Source organism: Cyanistes caeruleus, chromosome 4 (assembly GCF_971803275.1).
Source record: "Cyanistes caeruleus chromosome 4, bCyaCae1.hap1.1, whole genome shotgun sequence".
Classification (NCBI taxonomy): domain Eukaryota; kingdom Metazoa; phylum Chordata; class Aves; order Passeriformes; family Paridae; genus Cyanistes; species Cyanistes caeruleus.
Window position 1 is genome coordinate 60,838,813 of NC_141704.1, and position 21,322 is coordinate 60,860,134.

Here is a 21,322-nt window from a genome sequence, read left to right on the forward strand (position 1 = left end):
TTGGAGCAAGTCTCAGGGAGGAGGTAGAGCACCACAGATCACCCTATTTAACTCATGGCTCCTTTCAGAGATCCTCTCAAAAGTTCTTGGTGAACTTTTCTGTAATTCTAGAAATAGCCCAGGTAGGGTCAGCTCAGGTCTGTGCTCATCCAGTGGGCTATACGTGCCCATATCTACTTGCTCTCTCCCATGTATAAACAACTGGGAGAAACATGAGCTCATCCCTTGCTAGAGGTGAATTCAGAGTTTTTGGAATTTCGAATGTGTTAGAAGGCTGATTTTTGTGCATATCACTCCCCAATTCACTCCATATCATACATGTACAATTTACATCCATGCAGGCTGTGCATGCTTTAAAACATTCATCTCTTTTCTGCCTCTGGGGATGATCCAAGTATAAATTCGAATCTTTTCTATCCTCTCCAAATCTGATTTTCACACAGTAACTCACTGCTCTCCATGAATATATGATAGCACATTTTACTGAACACTATTGCTGTTTCAAATTATGCACTTTGTTGGATCAGCCTTAATTTGTCCTCCTTCAATCTCATTCTGTTTCACGCTTGTATTTCTGCTTTCTCAACAGCCTGATATTTTATCTCTGCTTCCTTCACTATTCAAGACATGTCCTAATTTAGTATTCTCTGCAAGCCAAATTGACATTGCCTGGAGAGTTGTTGCCATGTTAAATGTAGGATAAACTGTGATCTCTGACTACATACCACCTCACAGTTTCATATACATGTTTTCACTACTTTCACTACTTATTTTGTTTTTGTTTGGGATTACAGACATTTGTTTTGTTGATAGACCTACTTTTTTTTTTTTTTTGTTAATTGTAGGAAAGACACACAGAAACATTTTAAAGAAAATTAAATGTGAAGATGTGAAGCCTGCTGTTTCCCATTTTGCCAACTTTAAATCCAAATGAGGCTTTTCAAAGCATCTTTCAAAGATTCAAAGATCTGTATTTTACTGCCAACTGCCAACACAACTGTTTCTTCAGAAAAAAAAAAGGGAAATTATGTGGGATGCTGGTAGGAAGTTGTCCCCTAGAGAGCTTTGGGTATTTCCTACACAGTTGTAGCACATATATACAATTGGAATAAATATCTTCTAATTCTTCCCAGTGTGTGAGTAGTTATCATTTCTTTGTTTGGAAACTGGAAAGGACTTGCAATTAGATTGCTATGGACCAGGGGAAGTTCAGGTTGGATATCAGGAAGAATTTCTTCACATAGAGGGTGATTAGACATTGTCAGGGGCAGCCCAGAGAGGCAGTGGAATTCCTATCCCTGGAGGTGTTTAAGGAAAGACTGGATGTGGCACTCATTGCTCTGGCTTAGTTGAAAAAGTTGTGTTTAGTCAAAGCTTGGACTCACTGATCTCAGGGTTCTTTTTCCAACCTGATTGGTTCTGTGATTAATGAGGAAGTCACTGCCAATTTGATACTGTCAGAAATGTATGTGTATATATATATATGTATAAAGATAATGCTCATAATACCAAAATGTATGTATTTCATTACTCTTCCAATTCCATTAATAGAATTTGCCTCCTTGTCTTTGCCTTTCTTTGTTTTATTGACTTTATTGTTTTATTGACACCTCTTAATTACTATTCCAGATTCCCCTACTCTTGTTGGGTGGCTGTGTGTGTGTGAAGGTACAGGGGTGCTCATTATGGACTTCTACTTGCTATAGACTTTCTGCATGATCACCCAAACAAAATATTTTCCCTTGACATGGGATCAGACAAGGGGCAGTGCCAATGACAATGACAGAGAAAGCAGGAGCAGGACTCTTGTAACTCCAGAATGTGTCTTTTTTGGAGCAAAATGGAGAGAGCTGGAGGGTCCTTGCTCTTGTCTCCTTTCCCATCCTTCCAGTCTTCCATTTGCTGTTCATCCAGAACTCTTTTCTGCATGTCATCTCTGTTATTGGCAAAGGTTTGCCTCTGTAGCTTGTATTCTGCAACTGCGTTTCAAATTTTATAGTAAATTCAAATGTTAGAATACAAACTTAATTAATACTTTGCAGCTGGTAATAAATGCTCTGGAGTCAGGGAAAGAATTTTGCATAGCCACATCCCCCTTTTAATCCTTTCTCTGCTCCTCAAGCTTTTCATTACCAGCTTAAAAACATTGCTAAAATTGACACCACTGTGCTCTCCTCTGGTGATGGTGTGATCATTCACAGTTTGTGTAAGCTAAATTTGAAATTGCAACCCAAGGAAGCCGACAATGTGTTGTATGTCTTTGTCTCACGCTTTGTGTGGGGATAAGTGGCTTCATATGGTTCAAGACAATGGAGAATCATGTTTTAAATGTGCAATACCAAAGCCTTAGAGTGAAATTTTGCTTCTCTAGGAATCCTGTGATGATTTCACAGCAGCAAGATGCTCAGTCCAGATTCTTCCAGCTAGGACACAGACACAGACTTAGGCCAGAAAAGCTTCAAGGGAACATGGAAAGGACATCTTTCCTCAGAGTCTAGAACTAAATGCATCTCTTCCAGAACTGAAATCATAAACTCAGTTGAATTTAATTAAGAGAATTGTAATTTGGGCTTTGCAAATTGCAAAATTGCCAACTGCCTTAGTTCCACTGGACCCAAATTGCTAATATGAAAGTATATAATGAGATTAAACAAGTGATTTAAAAAATAAAATTCAGGTAAACTGAGACAAATAGACTTGAAGTTACAAAAGATAACATAACTTTGCACATTTTATATTTTATGAAGAGATACTGCATGTAGTTGGCAACTGACTGTGTTGCAGTCAACAATGGACTCACACAGAGCTGTTAGCCCTATGCTTAAAATAATTTACAGAGAAAAACTCTTAAATTAAATCACTGCCAGTAATTTGAATGGTGCTGAATTATGGGAGCTACTAAAAGGTAATTTTTTTTTAAAAGTTATTCTTGATAAATTGTTTTAAAATGGGTTGTGTTTATTATTACTTTAACTTCTCCATTAGATGTTCACAGTTTATGTGAGAAAGTGTGACACCAGATTGGCTATTACAATAGTGGTGCTCTGGATTTCAGGGTACAAAGTGAAGGCTGGAAATTCAGTGAACTCCAGGACAGTGAAATCACATTTTTTTTTCCCCTAAAGTCAGTCTTTGAAACTCACTTTGTCTTCCCTGATAGTTGTATGTCCAATCAATATCAAAGCATATTAAATTGTTTTAATCATGCAAAGTAAAGGAGGCACATGTCTGGCTCAAAATCTGTCTTCCTTATGCTTGACTATATTTACTTAAGAGTATTTTAAAGACACATCTGTTACTTCATTACATTCTTTGAGACTTTTCAGGAGATACACTTAGAAACAAAAGCTGAGCAGGTGACAGTGTCCTGAGCTGAATTTGTGACATTCCAGTATCCCCTTCTCTGCAATGGCAGGACCCAGTACCACAGCCAGTCAGGGGCTTTGGAAATCCCACCAGATGTATTTGTACAGCTGGCCCTTTGCCTTCTCAGGATCAGCCTCATTATGATTTATTAATCATCTCCTAAGAGCATTGACAAACAATGAATATTTATGACTACAGATGTAACCCTATTGTTTGTGCAAATTACAGTGTTTTCCTGGTAATATTCTGAATGGCTTCAAGTTGACATAAATAATTCATACTTGTAAAGCCATATGTTAAACTGTCGTTGTAAAAGACTAAGTGCTGCCAGTTTTCACTTGAACCATATGTAAATATCAAGCACTTGATATTAAACAGTGATATAAAGTCTACGCACCTTAATGCCACTTACACAATAAAGATTGCAATAAGCCACAATGCATTGAGGGCCAGTGTCAAAACAAGTTTAACTGCAGCAAAAGAACCATTTTTATTACTGAGTAAACGACAGTGTATTAATTTAACCAAGTCCGGCTTTACAGATTTAAATTACAGCAAAAGCAGACCTCCAGCCTTTGCCATTATTACTGTGTTAAGGAAACAGCTTGAAATATTTCCATGAATCTACTGCAAGCAGCTAATTTTTATCAAGGTACTCACTCATTGCATGCATGTGACATACACTTACATACATTTAATGTGTGTGTATGTATATATACGTGTGTGTCAAATGCTGTGCAATTGTTCTATAATCATGGAATAGCCTGAGTTGGAAGGCACCTTAAAGACTTCCCATTTCCATGGGAGGGACACCTTCCATTAGCCCAGATTGCTCAGAGCTCCGTCCAACCTCACCTTGAGCACTTCCAGCAAAGGGACAGCCACAACTGCTCTGGGCCTTTTTATTTTTCATTAGAAATTTCAGAATGGAGTGTTAAGACTCACAAGGATTAATGGATTCTTCCCTCCATTCTGCCAGCATCTCCACTGACAGAGATGATATCCTCTTTCCTGCCAGGTTCATCGGCTAGAAGCACAACCCTCACCCACCACATGAGGAATCTCTGGTCCCATGGGAGGGCTGTGAGTCACCTGAGGCACAGACTCACACATGTGGCTACTCACACATACTTCCATCAGCCCTGTTACGTGAAGGGCCAAGTCAGTTGCCCGTGTCAGGGCTGTAGCCTGGGGAGACTTACTTCCAACCCCATTACTGGAGCAGAAATACAACTATGAGCTTGGCTGATCATTCCCATTTTGAGGGAATGGTATCAGACAGCTTAAAAGCCAAGAGGTGGTCTGTTCACAGTTCCAGAGAGCCTGCAGCCAAACCCCAAAGGTCTGCCAGCAGGTGGTCTTAACTGACAAATTTGCAATTAAATGCCAAAGCTGGAGCATGCAGGTAGGCAAATTCAGTTTGGAAATAAGCCATACATTTTCAACAGCTAAGGTAATTAGCAATTGGATTGACCTAATAAGACTTGTAACTGACTCTTCATCACAGAAATGCTAAAGCTGTGACTAGAGATTTCTCAAAAAAAAAAAAAAGTAAATTAGTAATAATATAAAACATGTGATTATAAAAATATAAATATAAATAAAAGTATAAAATATTATTTATAAAAATGTGATTAGTTAAATTACATTTATTATCCTTATAGCAAAAATAATCTCAAGGAAGTTGTGTGGTTACAAAGGAGACTAAGACTGAGTGGTAGGAAAATAACATTGCTTAGCCTTAAAATCCATTAATTTCAATGATCCCAGTACTGAGCCTTGCACACACTTCTCACAGCTCTCTGTTCTGCATTGCTTCCACAATTTAGAGTGTGTCTACTAAGCTCCACTGAAACCTAATGGTGTGTCTGTGCTATTCTGCATGTTTCACAGACAGCAAAAATTTTTAATGAAAGATTTTGCAGTCCTTCATCCATCTCCAAATGAGTCCTGGCAGTTTGTTTTCCATGTGCAGTCCTGAGACAGAACATTGCTCACAAAACACAACCACATTTACTGTTAAAATGGCATTGCTGAATGAGTGCGAAGAACAGAAAATTAATTTCTCTCTTTAAACTTTTGGGTTTTAGACCAAAAGTGCTTTCTTTTACTTCTGTGGGAGTATGAAAGTAGAACTTCTAGATTCAGACAGGATAGACAGGCATCGCATATGCTCAGCATGGCAGCAGTTTTTTATTTCCTCACAGAAGTCTGAGGGTTAATGAAAGCCCTCAAATAGTTTGAGACCCAAATACAGGCTGAAAGAATCCCATGAACTTGGCCAAAGTTTCTTAATTACAATGATCACTGTGGGCACTGCAAGATCCCAGAAATGCTGATGGTCCTTGGTTGTGCCTCTTTTTATGTCGTCACCCTGGAATTGATTGTTTTCCAAAGCTGCCCATTCTGCAGGCTTTTCCTGGCTCACAATTTCCAAATGGCTTTGAAGGATCCTTTTCTCCTTATCTTACACTTATTTCAAGGTCAAAGTAAAATTACAGGGACCCCTTATTTCAGAAGCAGCTTGTTTCATGCCTTGTCTTCAGCCTGCAGTGCACAGGCAGTGCTTTAGGTGTCACACAAATACAAAAGAGCTGTATTTGATGCACAATTCATATTTCTAGATGCTCATTTGGACAGTGCAGTTTTTACACAAAACTTTTGCATTGAAGTAGAAATTAAAGTAAAAATCTGCTAAGAAATGTGCAGTTATAAAAATGGCAATTACTTATTTGAAGCTTCCTGGGCATACTTAAGAGATGAATTTCTGGATTTTGTAATTAGAAATATAATTTTGTGGCTTATTTTTGTTGCTAACAGTGTAAGACCTTAGAGAGGAGTCCTGAATTTTGTTCTTCTCTGAGCATCTTTTACTAAATTCCAGTGAATTATTAAAGCTCTGTGCAAGATCAGTGAAATCATTGGGATCGCCCAGGTGCAACCACAGTGAAGACCCTGAATTTCAGCACTGGAGCTACAAAGCAGGCTGGAGAAGAGATAAAATATCTGGCCATACTCCCAAAGTGCAGGTTGTGCTGGCATTGCTGATGGTCAGAAACACCTGATTGGAGGAGGTGTTGTCTTGAGGGAAAATATCAATTAATAACTGAAATACATGTGATCTGAGAAAAGTGGCTGTAGTTTATTTTGCAGAGAAACATAGAACCATTTTCAAAAGCTGCCTGGTGCTGTCCAAGTACAGGGTAAATCCAGGTTTTCACAGCTCAGAGGCTCACCGATCTGAGGATGCAGAGCTGAATCTTTGCCATGTTAGGTAACTCATATGGAAATAAACCACCCATAAAAATATAGAAGGGATTTGATTTTATCTTCTTTTTTGAATATTTTTTATATTTAATTTTTAATTTTTTTAATAGGAAAATAGTTGTATGTCTTTAAGGAACACTTTCAACACACCATTAAGCATTAAAATAGGAACACATCATTGCACACAGACCAAAACCTGTCTTTTCCTCCACTAGAATTGCAAATCCACCATTGTACTGAATAAAAACGAAAGATTTTTAAAGTAAATCTTTTAGTTCGCCTTTGGCACAAAACCAAACAATTTCTATTCTAAGGTTTTCTGACTGCATATAAATATTCCCCTGCAACACAGTTCATCTTGGGGAATGTTCCCCAGTGTAACATATCTGTCACCGAGATTATTCTTCAGATGATCCATTTAATCTTGTTACGTCAATAAATAATTGCCCTTCTTGGGCTACTCCAGATAGAGGATCATCCAGCCCAACTCCTGGCCCTGTACAGGATCCCCCAACAATCCCACCCTGTGCCTGAGTGTGTTGTCCAAAAGCTCCTGGAGCTCTGTCAGCCTTGGGGCTGTGACCGTTCCCTGGGGAAATGAATTCCCTGTCCAGCACCCTCTGAGGGAAGAAACAGTCCTGATATCCAGCTTAAAAGCTTCCCTGAATCAGCTTCATCCCATTTCCTTGAGTCCTGTCTCTGGTCACAATAACAGAAGGCAGCTTTCAACTGCCTGGATGGACTGGGAGCTCTGGGATGGATGAGGATGAACTGGGAAAAACTGAAATGAACTGGGAGCTCTAGGAGGGACTAGGAGTAGCTTAGACTTCTGGGATGGACTGGGGGCTCTAGGATATTCAGTTAAATCCCCAAATTTGTTTTTGGCCATATATGTTAAGTAACTCTGTTACCTCATCCAGCATTTCCTTTCTTCTCATGTTGGCTTAGCAACTTCTCACATTGTTCAGACTTCCCTTTGGCTGAGTACTACAGACTATGGCAAACTCATGGAAAAGTAAGGCTCAAGGAAGCACATGCATGGAAGAGTGAGTTGAGAAGATGGCCTGCTGACCATCCTGGTGTAACACCAGCCAGCAACCACTCACTCCTCAACAGCAGAATCAGGGGGAGCATGAGAAGGGTAAAAGAGAGAAAATCCCTGGTTGGGATAAAGGCAGCTTTATAGCAAAGCAAAGCAAGGAATTCCCTGCTTGCCATGGCTGGGCAGGTGTACAGCCATCCCAGGAGAGCAGGGTCCCATTACAACACTTTCTCAGGAAGACAGACACCATTACTCCAAATATCCCTCCCTTCCTCCTTTTTCTCACCACTGATCATGATGCCATAAGGTTTGGAAAGTCCCTTGGGGTCACTAGCTGTGTCTCCTCTTAAATTCCTTCAGCAGTGTGACAGCAAAAACACAGGAAAGGTCTTGGCTCAGTGTAAGTTCTGCTCAGTAAACAAACTCATCTCTGCATTATCAGCCCTGTGCTCAGCTCAAGTACAAAAGCACAGCCCCACACCAGCCACAGCCCCATACAGCCCCTAGTGAAACTATAGAACGTGGTGCCCTTCAGGCCTTCTCGGAGTATAATCCCTCAGAACTTTAGGTCCTGTAGAATTGCTGAGTGGTAGCAGCCAAAATGCAACGACACGGATGCATGCATTCACAGGAATGTTTTTTCAAGTAGCCTTCCAGCTATGTGCTGGACTCTGTGTATGAACTGTGAAGATGTTTATATGCTGCATACACTGCACCAAATTATGGGTGCTTCTGATCGGGTTTGCTGTGCTCCCGTGCTGCAAGGACTCTCCCGAAGGAGACGAGGTCACAAGAGGTGCTGCTGAGCTGCTGAGTAGTGCTCCTTCCCACAGTGTCTGAGGCACCACCACCATGGCAATGCATGTGTAGGCGGGATTGTGTCCTAGGTCTAATTCCACATCCCAGCTAAAAAATCCACGGCTGCATTTCTGCACTTAAATACTGCATTCCTAATTCTACTTTGGAAAAGCTTCTTACAAAGGCACAATGCTCCCTGAATTTTTTGTTTTCCAAGGGCAATTGTGCCTTAGAAATGGTTTATTGGAAACCTTTGACCTGAGTTCTAATCTGATTTAAATTCATTTAAATTCAGAATCACTCTGGGCTAACTCCAGTGTAAGGATAGTAGTGGTCCATGGGACGGCAATGGTGCTTCACAGAAATATCAACAGCAGCTGGCTTTCTGTCCTTAGTTAATTTGATTATATAGTTTTAGTTTAACTTAAACAAAGCAGTGACCTTATTATTATTTTAAGAAACTTATTTTGAGAGGAGGGAATCGTATTTCTCACATAAATTCATCTTCAAATGTCTTCTTTAGATGTACATGCATCTGGGATTGGGGTAGAGTTTGTGTGAGGAGAGGAAAAGCATACTGGATTTCACTGATCCCAGTTGCTTTAAATTATGCAGGGAAGAGGGAGATACTGTTTATGCATGAAGAAAACAAGGTTGGCAGTAGAGATCAGAAGGGCCTTGCTTTTGTAGTTTCCCTCTGCTATAAAATGAGCACAAGGGGAAGGCTTGGGGTATCTTGCAAGAACTGTCTGAGGGGTCACATTTGGTGCTTGTGACAATTAGAAAAAAAAATCAATGGTAGTCAGCATTCTTGTCATGGTTTCTTTCTCAAGCACTGTTTTTCTGTAGCTTTATAAGAAGCAATTCTGAATAAATGCTTGAATCTTGCTTTGCCTAAATGTAAATTAAGGTCAATTTCAGGGATTTCTCCAGATAGTAACTTAAGTAAGAGCTGAATACATGTTTTCAAATACTAAATCGTAGTTTCATAGGACATTTTGCAGACATTTTCTACATGTCTTATTTACTCTTCCCCTCCTTTATCTCAAAATCTACCTTAAAATATCAGTGTTCTAAATTGCATAATAAACTTCAAAATCACATTAGAGGAATTGAGAATGGCTCTCAGTAACAAATCCTGTTATTCTAATATTTCCTATTGTACATTTCTGTCACATCTGTTACTTTGTTTATGTGTTTTGCCTACAGAATGAAAAGGAGAAGCTGACATGGAGTGACCGCATGCCTGGATATGCAGTGAACTTCGGACTGATTTTATTTATGGTAAAATAATCTACATTTCTGCTCGTTTATTAGGTGTGATAAACTTTGCCATGAGCATCTAGAAGGAAATCCTTGAACTGCTGTTTTCAAATATGTTAAAAGTCTGAAGGTAAGGTAGGTATGCGAGAAATACTAGGAAGGTTCATGGAACTCAATGCCTGCCTCCAGCTTTACTCTGTTTTTCCAAAGGCTGCTTGTGGAAGGGCTGAATTTCTGTAATGCCAGCACATTTTTGTTTTGTGTTCATTACACAAATTCTGCCTCTCCCCCAGGGTTTCTGCTCCATCTCTGTTATCCAATGAAGGGATAACATTGATATTTAGTTGTGAGCACAGTATTGCACATGTTGGTCACACTGATGTTTGGAAAGGTTGAGCCTCAAAACATACAACATACAGGTGAAATAAATCAGTTGCCAAAAAATATTTATCCAAGGCACATTCAGGGATGGACTGTACAGTAGTTGAGAAAAATCATGGTACACAGTCCTCTCTTGGGAACAAGAATCAGGTGTGCAGGTCAGATTCTAAAGCAGGGACACCATTATCCTAGTCAAAAATCAAATTTCCAGCAAAACAAATACATCATGAAGCTGCTGGACTTGTAAACAGCAACAGGAAGGCCTGGATAAAAACCCCTAAATTACATGGTAAAGGATCCCATTATCCCTCTAGTTACAGTAATTACTGACTGAAACCTTCTGTTCATAACTGGCAAAACAGCAATGAAATACGCCTGTTTACATCATTGCAGCATCTAACTAGGGAAACTCACTTGGGGCCTAAATTATTTTAAGATACCTAAGTGTATTTCTAATTTACTCAAATTTGCGTATACTATACCAGATGTCCTGTGAAGATTCAGTTTCTTTTGCTGACTATCTGTCAATGCTCACATTGAAGTTAATGTCTACCCCCTTATAGATATGTTTATATATTTATGAAGATATATGCATTCCATATTCAGAATCTATTTTCTGCGCATTTTAAATGTACATAATAAATAAATGTACACAAATAGTTTCATATATGGATGTATGCTGCAGCATTTTGAGTAAGTTTTCACATCCTGAGGCCATACCCAGTATTTGCTTTTTAAACAGAACCTTTTAAGTTCATCAGTCATGACTTCACTTAGAGCAGGCCACACTGAGTCGGACTAAGCACACAGCCTTGATTTAGCTTTTACAAGTCATTCGTTTGCAGACAAGGTGCTTACATGTGCTCTTGACTTTCACCATGTTTAAATCTCCCCTAAGCATGAGCTTAAAGTGCTTTCCTGACTCACAGCCTAGGTATTACCCTCCCTGCTTACTGTAACATCTCAGAGAGATTTATGAAGGATTTTTACCTACAGTTTGTGAGATGTAAAATGCAGAGCTTAAATTCTTCAACTTCTGTTCATGACTAGTGGAACTAGGTTGACTTTCACTATCTGGCAAAGTGGACACAATGACTATTTTTGCAATATTTTGAGCATTACTTATATGTAAGTACCTACAGGAGACAACTTGCAAACCATGCATGAAATTCAAGCCAACTCTTGATAAGGGAGAGCACGCTCTGCTATCCTACATGAATATTGCAATCTGCTCTTGACTGTATGGGATGTTTCCCCTTTTCCTGCTAGGTTAGTTTAACAGGAATTGGAAAGATCAGACTGAAGATTTGTTGTCAGTCTGCGAAATATAATTGCACTGAGAAAACCTTACTGGTCTTGTTAACCTCCATTATTATTGTTCACACAGATTAATTATTTTAACTTTTAATTTTAATTACTTAAAATAATTAATTAATTTTATTTATTTATTTATTTATTTAAAATAAATAATAAAATGTTGAATTTGCAAGTGTGTACAGGGGTATAAGACTCACACACCTGCACACAAGTGCATAGCAATTTCTAGTGCTGCAGAAGTGATTGCAGAATTTATTAATGTTACCTTTTCTAGGCCAAAAGGGTCTGGAGTTCCAAATCTATAGGTGTTTTCCATGAAGATTTCTATGTTGCTACAGAGTGATGCTGTTTTGTTCTGTCCCTCCTTCCCTGAGCTTTACATCCCATTACTTTCCCTGGTGATTCTTGAAGCTGGTAATGGTTTTTGTAGTGTAAAATCTTTCCTTTTCATTTTTTCCCTTAATTTCCATGCTTCCATTGTGTACTTCACTTCTGTGAATCCTCTTTCAAGAACTGTGTGACAGTCTTTTCCTTTCTCTCTGGCTTTTCCTCTGTCTGTATTAAGGCATGCTGTCTGTTTTGTTCAAAACGCAGGTTGAAAAAAACCCATTGTGTTTGCTTCTCTTGCCCATTCTTATATCACAAGTCCAAGTATTAATTCACACATGTATGGATGCTTTAAAATCTGATCACAGTCCTTTTGCTGTACACAAAGCCTCATAGGACTGCAGAGGGGGCAGAAGATCCAAATCGGATTTAAGCTATGCTTTTTGCAGAGACTGTAGGACAGAAGTTCACAAGCCTTATTTTTGTGGAGTGAGATCAATGGTAGAAGGTGGTCTGGGCTTAGCTAGGTATCTAAAACTTTTTCTTGAGCATGAACAATAACACGTCACAATTTATAAACCCCATATTTAGAAGGCACATGTTGTGGCAGAGATTTCGGAGTTGGTGATAAAGATGCTGGTAGTGTTGGAAGAGAGCAGGGTGGCATGGAGCAATGCATCACTGGGGCTTTTCTTTGTTTGGCTCAGTCAGAGGAAGGAAGAAAATCAGTTTGTGTCATGGCAGAAGAGTTCAGTCTCTTCCACCCTTTTCTCACTCACATGGTGTAATACTTGACTCGAGAATAGCCCTACTGGGGAGCCAGAGAACTATCTGGACATGAAACTGTTATCCTACTTGGATGGAGGTAGCAGCCTAGCCCACGGGGTTTTATAGCTTCCTTCTCAGATCTAGTTTGCTTTCCTGTTTGTCTTTATTCATACCAGGCTCAGTAGGTGACCTTTTCTGCAGCCAATTTTCACATCTGTTTCTAAGCAGATCAGTCCTGGATGGACTAGTTCAGCTATTCAGGGAAGAAACTGCCATAATAGGGGGAAGGATGGCCAGAGGGAATGTTGGCAATGACAACAAACCCCTAAGTGGGCACCTGAACAAATGGTGGCCTGCCTTACCAGGAATTTGGGCAGAAGAGGTATTTTCAGGAATGAGAGAAATGCTGTGAAGATACAGGAACCATTTCCCCTTAGTGACTGTCTGGGGAGTGAGAGCTATGCTCACAGTCACTGTGCAGTCCTACAGGCCCTCTTCAATTTTCTCTTCTTGCTTGATGCACAGATAATGAAGACTCCTAAAGGAGTGTTTTTCCATCTGTGTCTAAGCAGATGTTTAAAAACAGCTGAGCAACTGAGAGTTTCTGAAGCCCTAGTGCTTTTGCAAAGAAAATATCTTTGTTCTATAAACAAATAAAACTTTTTTTTTTTTTTTTTTTTTTTCAGTAGATTTGGATACCTTGCTATGGCACTGCAGAGATTGAGAAGGTTGCCACTCTCTCATCCTCCAGTAACATTCCTCAGGGCAAGGGATCCCTGCAATTCTTTGGTCAGGTTCAAGAGTTTGCTATTGAACTTTCATGATCTGAAATTTCCTCTTTCTCTATTTATTGAACACTGTCCTCAGCTCTTCTTCCTGTACTGTTAAGATATCATTCCTAAGTGGGAATTTGTGATGGACAGAGATGTGTGTTGAGGCCCAGGGATCTCATCAGCTCCAGAACAAGGCATCCTATTGATGATTTTCCTTGTCCACCACCATAGTGAAAAAATTGCAAAAAAATCCACAGGATAAAGAAACAGGAAAAGAATATTAAGGAAGATGATTAAGAAGAAGAAATCTGTGACTCAGATAAGAAAAATAAAGAACTTGAGGTGTCTGTAGAGGTGGAAGGTGAAGTAAATTAATACCAGGTGGTGCTGTTTTGTTTCCTTCCTTTATTAGGGATTTTACTCTCTACTCTAGTGATTGTAATGGGGAAGCAAGGAAAAAGTTATAGTCCTTGTGTTCCTGCACCCCTTTTGTCACAGCAAGATAGTTAATGTGATTTTTTTTTTGTCTGTTCATTTGGTAGGTAAGTGAAGAGAAAAACAGATATAAAAATCAGGAATGTTTCCTTGAGACAACGAAAACTACAAAACCAAAGGAAATATTTTATGTCATTTGAAAAGTTTTCATTTAAACTGTTTCAGGTTCAGGCTTTTATCATTCACCTACATTTCATTTAAAATTAATGAAACAGTTCTTTAAAAAGTAAAATTAGATGTTTTACTAGGTCTTAACATTTTATTACTATTTGCTGACAAAACATATTTGACAATTTCATCTGAAGCCTCCAGGAATTTCTCTAAATAATTAATTTTTAGTATGTTTACTAGCTCTTCATAAAAGCAAAATGTGCCCAGTTTTCACATTCAGGCTGTAATAACTTAACTCTGAGTCTTCTTGTGGTTCTTTTACAATAACTCCTTTTCATGCAACAACCTTCCTCAGCATACAGTGATCTACTGCTGGATCATTAAAATGAACTGTTGAATTTCCTTAAACCCATGTTTTTAATCTGGGCCCCTAGGCCCATTTTAATAATTGCAGTAGTCTGATCTTTCACACTGAGGTAGTCTCTTTCATCTGAGGATCTCTGATGCGGTGCTCTCCAAGCCCGAGGTCCCTTCGGGTGCCTGGCCGGCAAGCTCAGCCGGTTACCCCGCATTCAGCTTTTTGGGACACTCCCCAGTGCGCGTGCAAAACGGGGGGCAGCTTACAGCTCCTCAAAGAGCTGCCACATGGAGCGACTACAACAAACACACGCTGAGGTGGAAGCAAAGCAGTAGAGGACTCTTCCAGCTGTAGCCAAACAGAGCTTTTATTGACCAGGTGAAAACATAGACATCACCCAGCACAGAGGAGCACTGGATCAATGTTGCAACAGCAGATAAACTGGGGTGGTCTCAAAGGCGGGGTGACAGAACATCCAATGAGTGAGGAACAGGAGCGGTCTTAGGGGGCTAGATGGACAAACACAGGCCCAATAAGGAGAAACTCAGGGGAGGGTACAAAATCACACACCAATCAACCATTGAGTGGTTCAGAAATTTCCAGAACTTTGGGCATGGGTAACAGGAGAGTGACAGGAGTGTAGGCAGGGTCTCAGAGGATTGTCATATAATGTGGGAGGGATGTGAAACTTTCCAGGGAAGAAGGGGTGGTACACAGCTGGGGATTGACACTGAGGGGAAGGGGGCGATAACTTGGAGTAAACCATGAAACCTGGGAAAACTGAGGCAAACCAAGAAAGGAAAAACAGACCACAACAGATCTCAATATCTTTTCCTAAAACTATGCATGTACACTGGAATTCTTGCTAAAGGCAAAAATGAAAGGGGAAAATGTACCTTCTCCCCATTTTGTGCTGTGATGATAAAAATTTTCTAATTTTTTATTTTTGTTTTATTTTTTATTTTTTATTTTTTTTTAATTTTGATTGGTTTAGATTTCTTTTTTTATTTATTTTAAACCAGAATACCACAATCCTGTGAATTTCAAATTCTTCTTATGGGAACTTGACCTTAAGTAGCAGGTCCAACTTTCCTCACCTCATCAAAGATGGTCAAAGCCAGCCCATCAGGGATGCCAGGGATACCAAGTGATTTCTGGGACACAAATGCAAAAATGAAGCCCTTATAACTCTACTTAGGTCATTCTTAAAAGAACAGTAACTTTTTATTTTTTTAATTTGTAAGTTGGTACTTTTACTGTGCACAGGTGAAGCTGTTTGAGCACAGTAAAGCCCATTTACCTGACTGCATGTAATACAGACCCTTCAGTCCAAGCCATGGAAACCTATTGCCAGATAAAAGACCTTGCTTAATTCCTGCTTTTGAGCCCCAAATGCCCACATTTCACTGCATGAATGATGTGTGTAGCTTTAATCAGAACAAACATTCCCTTCTGCAGGAATCCATGGAATCAGTATAAAAGAATCACAGATTAGTTTGGGTTGAAAGGAACCTTAAATGTTATTTAATTCTAATGCCCTGCTAGTGGCAAGGATGTCACTCATGGGATCAGGACACTCAGAGCCCCATCAAACCTGGCTTGGAACACTTCCAGGGATGGGGCAGCCACAGTTTCTCTGGGCAACCTGTGCCAGGGTCTCAACCCCCCACAGGAAAGAATTTCTTCCTAATATCTAATAAAGAAGTGTTCTCTCTTGGTTTAAAACCATCCTCCTTTTTCCTACCACTACCAGCCCATGTAAAAAGTCACTTTCCCTCTTTTTCATTACCCTCCTTTAGATACTGAAAGGTGGTATAAGATCTCCCTGGAGTCTTCTCTTTTCCAGGGTCGACAATCCAAACTCTTTCAGCCTATCTTTGCGGGACAGGTTCTGTGAAGCATCCGAGCATCCAGCCTGCTGAGCATCTTGTGTCAGTTGAATTGTTGTGCCAGTTTGGAGTCATGCATTCATTTTCTTATTTTTTATTTATGTCCCTGTTTGTTGGAGACCTTTGAGTTCTTGCCTTTTAATTCGTTCACCTGCATATTATCACCTTGCACTAAGAAACAACTCTGCAATGCCGATTCATGGAACACACCCAGCCTTGCAGCCAAAGCTTCTGTTTCCAAGCTGGACTAACCTGTGTATTAATTTGTTTGCAGATCATGCTGGCGTTTTCAGCAGTGTTTGGTGTCATCGTGTACCGAATCACGACAGCTGCAGCCTTGTCCTTCAGCACAAATGAGACAACCAGATCCAATGTTCGAGTGACCGTGACTGCCACTGCTGTCATCATTAACCTCGTGGTGGTCCTCATCCTTGATGAAATTTATGGAGCTGTGGCCAAATGGCTGACAGAAATTGGTAAAACTGCCTCACCCCATTCCTTGTTAATTTGTGTATTGACACGAGGGAGTGTAAGGAGGGTGCAGGAGGAGTATTTCCTCCTGAATAGGGCCAGTGAAAACATTCAGGCCTGTGAAAGTACCTCTTTACACCTAAGAGCTGCAGAAAGTCAGTGGGTTGTTCAAAAAATGTTGATGGTTCTGACAAAGTTACTCTGATATTGTTTCCTTGATGAAAGTTTTACCCATTTCCTTACTGCTCAAATGATTTTTTTCTTCAGTTTTAGGGCCATTTCTGGGCTGGACTTCTTAATAATCATTACTATTGCAGTTAGTGGTTGGACTTTAAAAATTTATTTTAAACATCAAAATATTGTTGCAAGCCTGGCTATTTATTTCTTTTGAAAGGAAGTAATTCCTTTGACTACTATAGAGGTTTAGGCCTGAAGTATTGATTTGTTATATGCATTAGGCTTAAGATGTGTACTAACAGGTGTTTACATTGGGACTTTGTTTTATTATCATTATTTATTATTTATTTGTTTTATTTGGGTTTTAAATTTATTTTTTATTTTTATTCTGTTTGTTGTTTATTAATTTGTTTTATTAAATTAGACCAAGAATATTGACTTATAGCACCCTTACATAAGATTACTCTTTCTTCTCAATTTCTCGGAACACTTTTAAATTCACAGACGAAAACATCTCTTTCAGTCCTGAATTTTGGAAGTATGGTCCTGTTAGTTCAGCTTAAATTCCTGAAGTATTTGAAAGAAATGAAGACAAAGCAATTAGTTTTCAAATTGCCATTTTATTGGTTTAATTTTGTTTATTTTTGTTTTCGACCAGGCTTTAGGCAGATTGTAACAGGGTTACATAAATGGACTCTGTTCTAAATAATAAATGAGATCAGACTCACTGTCCAAGCCAAACTTGTATCCAGATTTTCAGCTTTCACATAAGTGACAGGCTGCTGTGTATGGCCTGATCAATTCTGTTCACTGCACCTGCCCACGTAAGAAAGGGCACAAATGTTAAGGAATGACACAGCTGTGTGGAAAGAGTAGGAAAAGATGAAGATGAGACTTCTCCAGCAGTTTCTAGGCAGGAGCTGGGAAATGCTAGGGATTGCCATGGCCTCTGCTTGGGAAGTGCAGGAGGAAAATCTCTCCCTTTGAAATGTGCTTCAGGCTGAAGGGTGAAAGAAACAATTTCTTACTTGCTGATTATTGTCCCCCTGTCACTTTGCATTTCATTCTAATCCTATCTCTATAAGGGCAGCATTCCTAATCAACCATCAGATGTTTTGTTTAAGAAAGATCCAGTCAAAATAATCTCTAGTGCTACAAATGACATGAATTACAAAGGTCACTCAGGCAGCTTTCTCCAGTGCTAGGCTCAGATGCCAAATGTAATCACAATGTTTTAAAAAATTACAATTCACCATGTTGATAAATGTTGCTTAACTTGTGAACTCTCATTTTGCTGAGAGGAGAAAAACATGCTCAGTTCTCTTTTCACACTGCATTTAATCCACAAGATGAACACATTTGTTGGGCTGAAGGAGTAGCTCTTGGCAGCACAAGTTTCTATGCCAACCCCAAGTACACTTGAACCTCTGTTCAGGTGAAAAATACATCTGTTAGCACAAAAATAGTACTGGTAGCAATTGTGTTAATCATGGGATTACAGTCATGTGTGTGCCTCAGTACCTCTTCAACCAGTGCCTGGAGGAAAAGAGTGGGAGTTTTGTTGTTATCAATACAGAGAGCTCCTGCAGAGTGGAGCAGGACTCCTGTAGGCCCAGCAGAGTGGGGCACTGATGTCCTTTATCACAGATGAGACCAGCCAAGGTGCAGGTGGTATCCTGCTATTTCCAGGAAGAATAGATAATCTTCAGTAATCAGGTGGTGCCAGACAAGATTTACAGCTCACTTGTAACTCAGAATCACAGAATGGTTTGGGTTAGAAGGGACCTTGAAGCTCACCTCCTTCCAACCCCTTGCCATGGGGCCAAGGAAGAACCAGTGAAACAGGGACAAAATCAAAACTACTTGTGTTTGTCCCTTGCAAAGGCAGCAGCTCCTTCAGACAGCTAAGGCCCATTCCACCCTTAGCTCAACTCATCCTCCACCTGCAAAGTTCCAGCTGCCCAATTTTAGCATAACAACCCACCACTGAGTGTTTAATTTTTTGGGGATATGGGAGTTTTCTCTGTTACTAGCACACCTATTCTGGCTGAATGCATTTCTCATGCAGCACGCCCGATGAGCTAGAGGACAAATTCTACACATGCCTCTACAGCTATGGTATAGGATGTCTGAGGGAGCCTCTGGGACCATATATGGTGTGCAAATGTTCTTCCAGAGGCTGAGCTCATCCTTGGAGGGGTTTCTCTGTAAGGCAAAGTTTAGGATTTTTCTCCCTCAAATGAAAAGCTGCACTGCTGTTATTCAATATTCCTTCTTCCCTGAGCTCTTGACTTGTGGATCTATTTGGTGTATAGGATCACCTACAAATTGTTTGAAGGTTTATTAAGCTTTTTTATACATATAGGTGTATTATGCCTTAGGTCTCATCAGGTTGTGCACTGATCTTTTATGAAAATGTGGTTGAAAGTATCACAAAGAAAGCCAGGCAGTGAGGGCTAATTACGCTTTTCTATTCCTTTAGTGCTAAAATAATCATGCTGCTTTTCTAAGATAAAAACCCCCAAAACAACAGTGAAGCAAACAGAACACTCAAACTGTGCCTGAAACAAAACAAAACAAAACAAGTACAGCTGTATTTTTAATGAAGTCCTTAAGCCAAAGCTCCTTATTATTCCACACATTTTTTGTGCCACAGAAGTTCAGCCAAGAATGATAAATTTAATAATAAAATTATTTTCTCTCACATTAGATACAGCTCAGGATGAGTGGAGAAACACAAGGGTTTCACCCATATAAAATATTTTAAAAAGGATCCTACCATCAGGTTGAAAAGTCTTTGTCTTATACCTGTGTTTTCTGCTGCCAGAAAATTTCCACAGGAATTGAAAATAAATCTGGAAACAGAGTAAAGAATACTGAAAATATTTAAACAAAGAAAACTTGAAATAAAGGTCATATATAGTGAATTGTTAGCAAAAATGTGCCTTTATTTTGCACTTAAGTCACTTAATACCTTATTAAAAAATGTATTTAGTCTCATGTCTAGCCATCAAACATATCAACAATCTCACCATAGAAAGGAAGGCTTGTTTGTAGACTACAAGTTAAGGATGTTTTTAAGGTGTTTTTTTCTGGTTGAAAGTCTTTGTGCTTTGCTTTCAGCATTCCTCTATTGAGAATATGAAGGTTTTGTTATTTTAGTTGTGTAACCAGGTAATACTGTGATACATATGTTAATATCCATATATACAGCAAAGTAATTTATTCTTTTACTTTGTGGAATTGAATATCTCTGGAAATCAAGACTCAGTGACAGACCTAGTGGCTTTGGTACAAATTAGAGGTACAAAAGACAAATTAATATAAGCCCAAAGTTTGAAGTTTGGTTTGTTTTTTTTTTTTTTTAGTATATGGGGATTCAGGGACTTTTCTATACTTACTGATTCAGTTCTCTGGTTTGCTTTTTTCCCTCCAGAAATACCAAAAACAGAGAAAAATTTTGAGGAAAGACTGATTTTGAAGGCATTCCTACTGAAGTTTGTGAATTCTTATGCATCAATTTTTTATGTTGCCTTTTTTAAAGGAAGGTAGGATAAATATACTTTACATTATATATTTCTGTGTATGCATTTTTATGTATGCGTCTATATAAGTGGATCTGTGTTTAAAAATGGGCACAAAGGTCTGGGACTGGTCATCCTTGCCAGCTCTGAAAAAATATCATTGACAGGGTTATCTAAAGTTAATAATTCATTTAAGTATTTAAAAAAGGTCTTGTTTTTATAATGAATGGTGGTGCTTACTGGCATTAACTTTCCACAGTTCAGCAAATTTTCCTTGAAGCATCATTCAGCAAAGAAAGGTCTTCCTGTTTCATTTAAAATTATGGAACTCTTTCTTCTATTACTTTCTCATTATTTTGCATTATTCTCCCATATCAAATTAAGAAATAGTTACAGTCAACTGGCAAATGAAGTGATTGACCAAAAACTAGTTCAGCTGTCGTGCTAAATAAGTGTGACTTCCTATAGGCTCAGAATCCATGTCTTTTGGGATCCAGTCATCCACATGCTTTTGAGTGGGAAGCTTAAAATGATTCCTTGCTAAAACTTTGGCAAGAAATGTTTAAAACATCCTCTGGATTCTGTTTCCTACCATTTTGCTTTTCCTTTTAGGGGCTGTAAAATTTGTTAATCTCTGCTCCTTACTAATCCTGTCCAGCACCTTTCATTTGAGGATTAATCATGCATTTAGCTAGCGGTTGCAAATATTGTAAGATGCCAATGAAAAAGGTCACCAAACTCTCTCTTTTTTGACAAGGTTTCTGTGTTGTATGGTTAGAATGAAGTCAATATCATTGTTTCTCCTGGTGTAGCCAGGAGAGTCTTGGTGTATAGATATGCAAATAATTCCATTCAGGGCATTACTCACATGTAAGAGAATGTGAAATAGGATATGTGTCCCCAGGTTTGCCATCTCTAATCAAGTGAGGGGGTTTATTGTCATATTGTTTCAGCACTGAAAAATATTTTATTAAAATTACTTTATCCGGATGTAG

The 21,322-nt window shown here is 39.1% G+C and overlaps 1 protein-coding gene across 1 annotated transcript in view; it reads left to right on the plus strand.

The window, feature by feature from the left end:
* Positions 1 to 21,322, plus strand: part of ANO2 (anoctamin 2) — a 163,277-nt gene that overhangs the window by 113,318 nt on the left and 28,637 nt on the right. Inside the window, exons 15-17 of the mRNA XM_086885154.1 lie at positions 9,683 to 9,757; positions 16,430 to 16,631; positions 20,240 to 20,351. Of these exons, the coding sequence (XP_086741280.1) occupies positions 9,683 to 9,757; positions 16,430 to 16,631; positions 20,240 to 20,351 (389 nt within the window). The remainder of the gene's footprint in view (positions 1 to 9,682; positions 9,758 to 16,429; positions 16,632 to 20,239; positions 20,352 to 21,322) is intronic.